This window comes from Condylura cristata, unplaced genomic scaffold (genome assembly GCF_000260355.1).
Source record: "Condylura cristata isolate star-nosed mole 26May11 unplaced genomic scaffold, ConCri1.0 scaffold00017, whole genome shotgun sequence".
NCBI lineage: Eukaryota > Metazoa > Chordata > Mammalia > Eulipotyphla > Talpidae > Condylura > Condylura cristata.
This window is the reverse complement of record NW_004567118.1, coordinates 10776778-10789100: the sequence shown is the minus strand read 5'-3', so window position 1 is coordinate 10789100 and position 12323 is coordinate 10776778. Positions and strand designations below refer to the sequence as shown.

Here is a 12323-nt window from a genome sequence, read left to right as displayed (position 1 = left end):
GATCAACGAAGTACACTGCTGAGGGGAGCAGCGGGCGGGTCAGGAGAGGTCTGCCACGCCATGTGGTCACCTCCGGGGCAGGCGGGAATCGAACTCATGCAGAAGTGGCTCTAGCTTCTCAGTGCAGTGCTTTAACCCGCTGCACCACCAGGGAGGGCCCCTGCTCCCTATTCTGTCTCTGGTGGATCCTCTCAACCCCAGCACTTCTGGCCTATACCCCAATACCTGTATCAATAAATAAATCTTAAAAAAAAAATCCATATTTCTGCTCTTTATAACAAATGTTGTGAGGAAAATACATGTTCATTTTAATGCACATCTTTCTTATTTTCTTTGCCAACAGATCAATGCTTCAAATATGTGGCTTCAAAACATTTTTTAATTTCATAGAAACCTTCCTAATGCATATCTTAAGTGCTCTTGATACAGACCACAAGACTGATTCTCAAGCATCTTTGCCCAGTTTCATTCCCACATATAGTGAGGATGAATATTTACTTTTAACTTCAAGTAGTGGTAGGCTCATGACTCTTTGGAGGGATTATTTAAATGCCTAATGGATGAGTAATTTAAGAAAAGCAAATGACTGAGAGATGGGTGGGAAGAGCACAGGGGCCTATGGGTGCTTTGGTGACAGAAGAAAAGTAGAGAACACCTCTGAGGGGAGAGATCGATACTGTCCCAAAATGGACAATGATATTACAAATTTAAGGGGAAAAAATCATCTTAAAAGAATTTAAAAAAAGAAAAAAAAATTTATAGGTGGGTTCCTTTACCTCCTTCAAGGTAAGTGCCAGAAGGGATCCCAGCCTGCCCGACTGCCCTCCTTATTCCTGCTGCCCTAAGAGCCACTGTTGTTCTGAGAGCAGCAAGAAATTGGTCCGCTGCGCTTTCCTTCTCTATGGCCCTACCTGTTCTATCACAAAGTTTTGGGATCTGCCTGTAACTGGCAGCACTTTTGAAGATTTTACCTTATTATTAAATTTCACATTTCATTTCCTTGAGAATCTTGAAGAAAGGTAGAAGCCTGTGTTTAGGCTGCCAGGAAGTCAATACATTCTCCTTTCATTAAAGACCTCCTATGGAATATCTGGGCAGAGACCATTTTATTATGCATGTTTTTAACAGAAATGCCGCTTCCTGCTCCTGTTACAGAATTGTTTTGTCAACCTAGATGTCAATAAGACAAAGATTATAGTTCAAAACAAGCAGTTATTAAAAAAAAAAAGATGCACTAAAGGTTATTAAAATAGGTTGTAATGTTAATGTAAAAGGTTATTACAATAGCGACCATGTAAACATTGATGGAAATCAATAGAAGCACCTCCAGGCGTTGAACACCGAAAATGCTTATTTTGGTTACATGTTGTTTTGTTGTAAGTAATGTAACAGAACAGACCAAAGTTTCCTTACAGTGAGCAATAAACAACTAAAAGATAAGATGCTGATTCAGACATCGTTGTGATGATTACACTCTAACTCAATGATACTAAATGTGGCACTTTAAGAACAGCTCTCATCTATCACATTTTCAGATGTATCCAAGATGAAAGAAGCTTTAGATAATAACTATTTAATACCATAAGGGAAAGTGAATTGCTATTTAAAATAACAGCAAAACAATGATACTAGCATTAAAAGAGTAATGTCCACTTACAGAAATAGCTATAGAATATGTTATACTACCAGGTGCTTTACATGTATCTTATTTATTTTTCTAAGCCTGCCAGTTCAAATATTATGATCTTCATTTTGTTATGTGAGGTAACAGATACAGAGTTTAAGTAATTTGTTCAATGAAATTGGAGGATCAACTAGGGTGCTCTCTGAGACACCTCCATGGAACAATACAGAATCTTAGGAGCACTGTTTATAAGCAAGCAATTTACTGTTGTTTGACTCCAGGCTGCCTCTGTGATTCACCTACTTCCCCACACTAGAAGTAATCTGAGGAGGGCTGGATAGCTATGTTTACTATGCTGTAGAAAGCATTCTTGTTCCCTGTGATGCTGCACTGGGATCCATAGGTGGGGCTCATAAACACTTTGAAATTGGAAACAAAGTGCATATAATTGTGCCACTGAAATCTATTACCAAAAAGAAAAAAAAAAAGTTCAGACTTGTCTTCTAGATACTCCTTTAGAGCCTGGCTTTTAGATTTCAGACTCACAGAATCTTACTCTGATTTCTGAGGATATCCTGGAGTATGACATGCTAGAATGTACTTACATTAAGATGAAAGTGGGGACAATTACCAAGTGAAAATTTCAAATTGTAACTTGAAATAACCAGACAACCATAGCAAAGGAAACGAAGTAGAGGCTGAGGCAGAATTATCTACCTCGTGGTAGCAATTTTTTGTTTCTCATTATATATAGAAAAAGCTACAGCTTAACAGAAAGAAAAATGAGATGAGTTTATCTGAATTATCAAATTTAAAGCAATCTGTCATGTAATTTTAAAAGTACTGGCAAAATATGCAAACATGAGCAATTATATGTGGAAATAAAAAGACAACATTGCAACTATTTGCTAGTTTTAAATAGTAGAGTAGCTATAATCTTGTAATGGGTACAAAGTGCAGATGGAATTTTTCACTTTTCTTCCAAAGAAGTTCTGCTGAATTTCAAATATTTTCTTTGAATAATCATGTTTGACACATATAAAGATTAATGTTAGCAAGGCAATTAAAATTAATGATGGGAATTGTCCACTGGGCTAAGTCTGTGCAGGTGTTTCACCTCCACTGTTCCCATGTAGCTAAAAAGGTCGGATACATAAAATTCTGAGCTTTCACATAATACACTAGGAGTGGTTATTTTCATCTTTCCTAAAATCCACAGAATTTTTTTACACCAAGACTTCTCACAAGATTTTTGAAATATAATTTGACTTTTAAAAATGAAATAGGTTATACAAAATTAAAAAAAAAAAAGCTTCATTGCAGAACTCTTGCAGATAAGAATAAAAGCATGGTCTCCAACCCTCTATAATAGTTTTGAAGTCAAAAGTTACCTTCCAAGTATCTTTGAATGTTACCCTTTATCAAACCAAGCCATTTACTACTGGGACTCTACTCACAACTTACAATTTTGATATTAATTAACATTGAATTTTATCTGTATCTTTATATTTTTCTACTTGTATGTATTTGGTATATGGCCCCAGCATAGGGAAGATGGAGACTGGTAATTAAAAGGGTAGTGGAATGTTAGAAACCCACAATTAGACAAACAGCAGACAGACTGGTACTAAGGAAAGAGACAGAACAACAAAATAATAAAAAGGAAGGACAAACACACGAAGAGGCAAAAGCACTTGGGAGGTAGGACCAGGAAGGCAGGAAATACCCAGTCGTTTTAAGTTTTCCCCACAGAGCTCCAACATTTGGTGGGAGGCTGTGTTGAAGGTTACTTAGAGCACTGTCCTGCTTCTCTTTCTAGCTCAATGCACTATGTGGGGGTGTCCAGTAACAGATCATGAGGTTCTTTAAAAGAGGTGTTCTCTGGTCACTAGCTCTGAGAAGCTGCTTGAGCCAGCAGCTCTGAAAAAGAAGGGGACTGGTTCAGCTATTCTATGGCCCTTTAATTAATTACCTTGCTGACTGCCCCGGGTCCATTCCTGGTTTTCCCTGTCCATGATCCTGAGAAATTTTTTGCTGAAACTCGATGTTTCAACAGCCTTTGCCTTTCATCTTTATTGTGTTTTGTAGGTCTTTCTCTACTGGGGCTTAGCTTTAATTTTATTCTATCTGTTGTATACTATTCACAAATTCCTAAGTGTTGATTATACCCTTCTAAGTTTCCAGTTAACTTCTGTAGATCTAGTTTTAATATTTATTCTTCCATTTTAAAGAGACTTTTGGGGACATGCAGAGTTTAACATATTTCTTAAAGAGGTATCCTCTGTTGGAAGCTATTTTAAACATACTAAATGAAGCAAATATTTTCCCTTTACAATCAGTGTGCGAAATTTTTATCAATTTCTGATTTAACTGCAGGCAAGCCAATACATTTAACAAAATTAAACTTTCACATTTTACATTTGCTTTTGTTAAATGAATTATTTTAAAAGTTGAAAAATAAAGGAAACTTACAATCCATATCAAGCATTGCACGAACAGATTTCACAAGTTCCTTAGATTCTAGTGCCAGCATCGCTGGAATGTTACGTCCATTCCTTCCCAGGGGCGTGAGTGAAGTCTGAGAAGCTAGCACAGATCTTCTTTCACTGTGAGGGCAAGAAAATAAAGTTGAATTTAATACCCAGTAGATGACGTGTATCCTGGCTAAATCTAAATTCTTAACTAATTATGAATTTATATAAAAATGTCTTTTGGGTGAGCACTGCATTCTTTTAGTCATAAGTAAAGCAGTTCACACAAAACAGTGTTTCTGTTCTCATTTATTATATAATGAATAGGCATACTGAAAATTAGGTTGACTTCATATAGGAAGTGGAGAGAACAGATGGATGGCCTATTTCTGAAATTATTTGTTAGCTTATTTTGTGAGTACTGTGGGTTTTTTAAATATTATATTTAATAATATTATGTATCCTTTTATTTAGTTTTATAAAAAGTTCAAATTAGGGATTAATCATAACATAAGCAGATATTCACTGTTACTTGTAGTTTTAACTAATTCAATATATATACTGCTCTTGAAATTTTCTTAATCTCTAGAAGTTGTTTCTAAATCTAAAGTAGACTAGAGCAATTATATCATTTAAAAAATGCAAATGTGACCTTGAAATGAATCCATTATAATTTTATGATATAATTTAAAAAAGCAAAGCTTTACTATGCAAAGCCATCCTGCTCAAATTTTTCCTTGAACAGAGACAATTTTAAACTAATAAAAAAACCATCATTACTTACAATCCATTTTCTTAAACATGCTGCTATTAATTCACAAGAAGAAACTGAAGCATCAATTCTAAAATTCAAATATAGAAATTTATTCTATGTTCAATAATCAAAGCCAGTATTCACTATGAACAATATGGTATATTGAAAAGACTGAACAAAAATTTTACTATTATTTTAATTTTGCAAGATGTGGAACTTGCTTACTGTTGCTTTTAAAAGTTGTCCTTTTGTCAGAAATCAGTTTAAGGAAAAGGCAGGCTCTGATTTTAAATACTAATTTTTTCACCTTGATTTTTAATATCAAAATCTTCTGAATTATTATTCAAAGTCACAATGTGGCCTTGGGGGATGGGAGTTTAGGGCCACATCTATCTCATATAAGGAGAATCCTATAGCTGAGTATTTTAACATTTTTACTGAAAATAATCAGCATGGAGTTCACATAATTGTCTTCTATTGTAAGCAGCATGGCTAAAAATTAAGAATGTCAGATTCCTTCATTAGATGAAACAGAGCATTACATGCAAATGAGATTAAAAGTATTCTACAGATATTTTTCTAAATTCAAAAACTGCTATGTGGAAAGCTAAAATATAATAAGAATATATCATGTTTATTTATTAAATTGCTGCTTTCATAGTAAAGGGTAAACTTTCCTTATGTTTCTGCAAGTGCACATTGCAAGAAGTCTACGTACTATAGTATCAACTATTGTGAGGAAAAAATTGCTTTGAAAATATATGAATAGGAATCTCTCTTTTATGTTGAGACTTAACAAATGTCTTTACTGTATAACAAAAAGACCATAAACTTGCAGTTTGTAATAAATAAATCATATTAGTATGTTTGTATCTCTTATTAAGAAACTTTAAATAGGAAACAACCTGAATAATTATAAGATCAAGGTGTATTCTCCAAGTAGATTTATTTTATGTATGAATGCTGAATGATAAAAATGGAAGAAACTGATTGTATGAGCATATTTTATAAAATGTTGTTTACCATAAACAACTGGATTGAGACAGAACTTTAGCAGAATAGTGACATAAACAGATGCTTACAATTTTAAGTTAATCTCACCTTCATAGAAATCCTAAGAAGGAAAAGATAGGTGATTCTACCTCAGTTTTAGAGTATAGGTGTTCCCTACTATTCGAAAGCAGAACAACCCCATGTAACCTGTCATAAGTCAAAATTACATTGAATGAAAAAGCCATTTATTTATGTGGAAAACATTTTGAGAGTTCCCATGCACCAAAAATAAACTACTAAGTCATACCAAATAACACATAAAATCCAAAATAACATTAGCATATAGTAAAAGGAGGAAGATACAAAAAATACACAGCCTACAGAAAGTAGTTCCCCAGGGAGGAACCTGATGGTGCCACTCTCTCCCCTCCCTTACCTCACCCCACACCTCCTAACCACAACTGAATATTATTTCTGCTTTTTATCTTTTGTTGTAAGAGCAAAAATCCTCGGAATATCATTTGGTTAGCATGGTCAGGTACTAATATGAGTCTCTCACAGAAGTGAAGTAGCAAAATAAAAGCTTTTGGGGGAAAGAAAATGGGGAGGACACTTACACTATGTTGCAATGGCTGGCTGCTCATTCGCATAGATGGGCTCAAAAGCCAAATGTCCCATCTACTTCCATGAGACATTACAGAATGGCGTCCTGGGCCTCCCTGGTAGTGCAAGGAGTTAAATCTCAGCACTATGAAGCCCACCAGGGAGGTGACTGCATGAAGCAGCAGACCTTTCTTGTCTTGCCCACTGCTCCCCTCAGCAGTATATTTCAGTCAAATCCACCTACTCAACTCCCTATTCTGTTTCTCATGAATCCTCTCACTTCTCATCTCCCTCTGCACCTCTGGCCTATACCCCAGCTCTTGTATGCATAAATAAATTAAATAACTCTTTAAAAAATTTAAAGAATGACATCCAATAGGAGCTATACAGCACCTTAAAGCTATGTAAGAGACTTCAGTATTTTAGTTACAATTACCAGATGAAAATGTAAATGATCATACTCTGCAGAACAGGCTTAAAGAATCTTACCTTAAATTTGATAAAGGAGCCGAACTATCAGAAAATACTTCTTGAATATCCTAGTGAAAATCAAGATAGTGAAGGAGATATGTAAGTTTGATGATTTTCTAAAATGCTTTTTGTTAATAAATATTTAACATCTCCCCATTGAACAAAATGCAGTTTCTATTATATAGAGGATAAATTAATTTTATTTAGAAATATACTATCTATTGAAACTAAGTGTGCATACTTATGTTTGCATAGTATCAAACCTTTTAGAAAAACTTCATTAAAACATAATATATATTTGGTATCATATACATCAGTTATTTTTCTTAATCTGTATTTTCATTTTCTAGATCACTTGGAATCTTTGTCAGCTTTGAGCCCAGAGAATGTTTTACCTGCCACCAAATTCACTGCTATTTTTTTTTTTTTGTACATCAGTCACCTATACAATTCTTAAAAATAGACAAAACATAATATTAACAGGAGACTTTACCTCTACAAAATGAAGCAGCTTTTCTGTGGATGCCTCAAAAGTTTTCCGAGCCATTTCTGATTTTCGCAATTGGCAGTCAAGTACTGTGATTCTCTTTCTTAACTCTTGAACATCTTCCTGGACAGAGACGTCACAAGAAATTTCATAAACATTTTCTCTATTGTACAATAGTGGTTCTTATTTTGTTTTAATTAATTAGTATGCAATAATACCACATCCTTTATTTTCTCTTTTACTGTACCCATCTTCTGATTTTGAGGGGCACTTTAACTAATTGAATATTTAGAAGTTAAATTAGATAGGGACACTGCAAATTTTATAATGTGCCTATAACTTTAGTGATACTTGTAGTAAAGTACAATAAAATTAGTTTATAGCATTGGGGGGGGGTGGCTAGGCAACATGATTTACCCATGCTAACAAAATCTCCAACCAAAAATACTTAAGGTATGCATAACTATATAGTAATATAGTTCATTGTAATGCTCACAGTTCAGCTTTACATTGGGGAAGTAAAGGAATTCCATGAAAACAAGCAATAGCAACACCAAGTGAATACACTAGAGTAAGAGATCACTGCAGCATAATTTACTCTTTAGGTATATGGTGATCAGTTCAATGGCCTACATTTTGGTGTTTGATCAGGAACAAATGGCAGAGAGGATAACCCTGGTGGTTGAACTAGCAAGAAACAAATTCTCAAGAGGTGAATATGAATTTAATTTTGGCTGTGGTGAGTGGGTAAAAAAAAAGTTATTCCCAAGCAATTCTTAACCACAACTCCTTCATATGCAGATCTGAGGTGATAATTTATATACTTATGTGGCCTATAAACTCTTAAGCTGAAAACTTAGTAGTTTATGTTGGCTGGAGGCTGGTAAAAATAAACACAAAACTTCTCTGGAGGGATATTTTCTGAATTCAGTTCTCATATAATAGCCACATATATCAGAGTAGCATGAAATATAGAATTATGAATGAAAGCTAACTAAAGGAAAAAATTACAGGGTGAGACTTATAATGACAGCAAACACTGGAGTGATCAGATGCATAAAATAAAGCAATTTTTAAGGTGTTTTAAAAATTAAAGAAGAAATTGAAAGGATAATATACTATCAAAACAGACCCAGGTTATAGAAAAAATTTAACCATAATTAAAGTAGACACTCTACTGGCTGATTATCCAATTAGATACAGTTGAAAAAAGAACAAGTGATTTGGAAGACAGAGGTAAAAAAAAAAACCTTCATGATGGAGTAGAAAGAGAAGCAGAAAATAGCAAAGGAGGAGAAGTTAGAGAAAAGAAGCAGAAGATTCAGCATACATCCTGTTCAAATTATAGAATAGAGACCAGAAAGAGAAGGATTACAGTCTAGGGTTTCCCAGAAATGACAAAATATATTGTTCATCAGATCAGGAAGCTCAATGACTCTTAGGCAAAATAAATAAAAATAAAGCAATGCACGACTCATCAAACTGTGGAACAGTGAAGATACAAAAATCTTAAAAATTCTAGAAAGTAACAACAGATTGCAAACAACTGACAGATTGACAGCTGATATTACAAAATTGAATAAAAACACTGGAAAAAATTAAATGTCATCTTAACATTCTAAATGTGGCAAAAATATACTTCAAAAATAGGAGTTTAATAAAGATGTTTTCAGACAAACAAAACAGAGAGTTTATTACCAATAAACCCACACCTAACAAATTTTTAAAAGATGTACTTAGGTAGGAAATAAATATTGCAAGAAGGTCTGAGATGCAAGGATGCATATTGAACCAAAAAATGGCAAATATGGTATTTTATATAAAGAAAGATTGACTGCACAAAATGAGGTGAAATAGAGTCTAATTTATGGTACTTAAAGTCAAGAAAGAAGTAAAATACTGACAAAAGAAAAATTAAATAGGAAGAGATGACTACAATTTTATTCTAAAGTACTTAAAATTTTTATAAGACATAGAAAACTAGGCTATAATTTTATACTCTAAAGTAAAAGAACGTTGCAAATTTTTAAGATAATCCTTAAAATTCAGGATATTTAATTCTAAGACAGCTGTGGGGAATAAATGGAATAGGTGAGGGAACTCAAGAGAAACCTGAATAAATTTTTAAAAAAGAGAAAAGAAATACAAAAAAAAGCTAGAAAACATGGAATAAATAAAATGAACAAAACAAGAATATGGAAGTGAAGCCAAGGACATCAGCAGATAAGAGTATAACGGAAAGCTCTTTCCAATTAAAGGTTCAAAATTAATAAGATGGGGGGGGGGAATCCAGTTACAGGTGGTTTACTATAACATACACAATTACCATATCAGGGCACTGAAAAGTTGAAAATAAAAATAAAAAATATATAGGTAAATACTAAAACAAACTGGTATAATTTATCAATCAAAAGTAAGCACTAAGGGGAAAAGAAGACTGCCATATCAAAGAATCATACATTTTTCATAAAAGATTGACAAAGCAACGCCACATTTTTATGGAGTCAAAACCTTATTTCAAAATATATAATGAAAATTTGAAAACGAAACCATAAGTGAAATGTTAACATACTTTGCTAAAAATGAAATTATTGACTAGAGAAGAGCTGAATCCCACCATATTGATCCTGGCCTACAACACTATATTAAACATTACATCAAACAATTGCAGAATTCTCTATAAACTCACTTTTAACATCTAAAACTCTAGTCAGACAGTGAGCTATAAAACTACCATGAAAAAATTATGCAGTTATTATTCTATAGATTATATTTTCTTATAATGTAATTAACTTTCTGTGCCTCAGTAGTGCTCATAAATTAAATCTCAATCTTAAATATTAAGTTCATCTCAAATTAATCTACATATATAATGAATTTCCAGTAAAAATTCCAATAGATTTTCTTTAGGTAGAGTTTACAGGTTGAATCTTATACACACACACACACACACACACACATACACATATGTATATATACCCATTTCAATTTCTTTAATTTTTTATTTTATTGCAAATGAGTAAAAATAATATATGTCTGTTATATATTTTATTTCTGAAGGTTGTAATGAATATAGTACACAGGAAAAAAAAATCACAGATTCATGTTAAGAAAGTTCTCATTGCCTTCTGAAAAGCACTCAGTATTGTGTTATTAAAATTAGAGATTAGTACATCTTGCATTAAAAAAAAACTAAATCCAACTCAGTTTCTTCCCATTAATTATCTCAAGCCTTGGGCAAAAATTATTTAACTTTCACACTTCCTGGAATGCTCTAATCAAAGAGTAAAATCCATCCCCAGGCTCTCCTCCTATCCCCACAAGACAAGTCAGAAACTTTAGAAACAAAGGGGAAAACCAATGTCATCAATTAATGGTAAATAGATCCAGGACTTAATGCCTGAGCTGTACAATGTTAACCAGTGATGCCTACAAATTTGGGGTACATGCTTTTTCACCCCAGTTATCTGAACCCAGGAAGGCTGACCACCTTCACATTCACCCCATCACAACACATCATCCTATCACTGAATAATAGAAGACAAACACTGACCTAGTTTAGAAGTGCAGATGAAAAGAAAATGAAAACAGGATACATGACAACGGCAAGGAAACCATGGTAACGGCAAGAGAGGACTGTTTTGCTTACTTTATTTTGGTCAGAATAATCAGCAAGCTGAGCCTTTAGCTCTGTAATCTCGGCCTCTAACAGACGGATCACTTCTTCATAGTCCATTTCCATCCCATGGGCCTGTCTTTGTGCAGCTTCTGCAAGATGAATTCGACTTCTCAGGGCTCTTGTTTCTTCAACTACAGCTTTGGTTTCCTAAAGATTTCAAAATTAAATGTCATTGCAAAGAAAACATGTAGAGAGTAGTTCAGTGGTTAAACAAAATATTTCTCTGCCTCCGGAAGTCATAATTCCAAACTCAATTGATATCCATCTGTTCCTCAAAACTCAATTTGAAAATTAACATTCATGCTATTTTATTATGCAGGCTGGCTGCCTGATCTTACTTTTCCTTTATTGGTTTCATGGATAATTTTCAGTGTGGACTCTCCAACGTCACATGCCACCTCAACATTTTGAAAATAAAGGAAGTAGCAGAGAACTGAAACCAGGGGAACAGGAGTTGGGTTCAGAGAATAAAAGAGTAGCCTTCCATAAAACTCAAGTAGTCAGTAAGCCTGAAGTTTGAGGGAGGCAGGCAGTTTTATCAGTGCTGAGACACGAATGGCCCCTTGGGGCTTCTCTGTGGTTCAAGCCCGGGGAATCAAGGCTTATTCCTAGACACCAGTCTAACTCCCACTCGTCCCTTTTGATATAAGCCAGAATGTAGAACTCTGTAGCAATATATAGTCATTTCTGAAAGAAGCAATGTTCACAGGCATTTGTTAAATAGGTTTCAGGAGAGTCCAGTTTCTTCCCTCTTTTAACCTTTGAACAACATTAAGAGAAAGACCTTGTTAAAAAGTGTTTTACATATAATCAGAGACTCAGAGTATATACAACTTGTCCAGAATTGAAACAGCTTGACGCCAACATTAATGATCTCTTAACTATTTAGTTTGCTGCTAGATGAGGGTAAAAACAATATACTAGCTACATCCTTGACCTCCGAAATGGTCAAAACCATTTATTTGCTCTCTTACAATATACCTTAACACTGGGTCAGTGACAGTCCCTGGGACACCAATATAATTTAACAAGTTACATCATAAGCCGATTCTTTTTCTTCATTTCATGCAGAAATCTCTTAGCAATGGAACTTTCTGCTCCAATTGATATAGCTAATATTCAACTATTTCTCTTATAATTTTTTTGGAGTTATTATAGGACACTTATTTTTTGTTTGATTCTAAAATGTTTTGAAGGAAATGGAGGGCTGGGAATATGGATGTATTCTTTTTTTTTTTTTT

At 34.0% G+C, this 12323-nt stretch overlaps 1 protein-coding gene across 1 annotated transcript in view; it reads right to left on the bottom strand.

Annotated features, from left to right (window-relative positions):
* The window catches only part of STXBP4 (syntaxin binding protein 4), a 125913-nt gene that overhangs the window by 44410 nt on the left and 69180 nt on the right, over positions 1-12323 (bottom strand). Inside the window, exons 13-16 of the mRNA XM_004684393.2 lie at positions 11053-11229; positions 7410-7526; positions 6935-6984; positions 4097-4230 (exon numbers count right to left, since the gene is read on the bottom strand). Coding sequence (XP_004684450.1) covers positions 4097-4230; positions 6935-6984; positions 7410-7526; positions 11053-11229 — 478 coding nt within the window. The remainder of the gene's footprint in view (positions 1-4096; positions 4231-6934; positions 6985-7409; positions 7527-11052; positions 11230-12323) is intronic.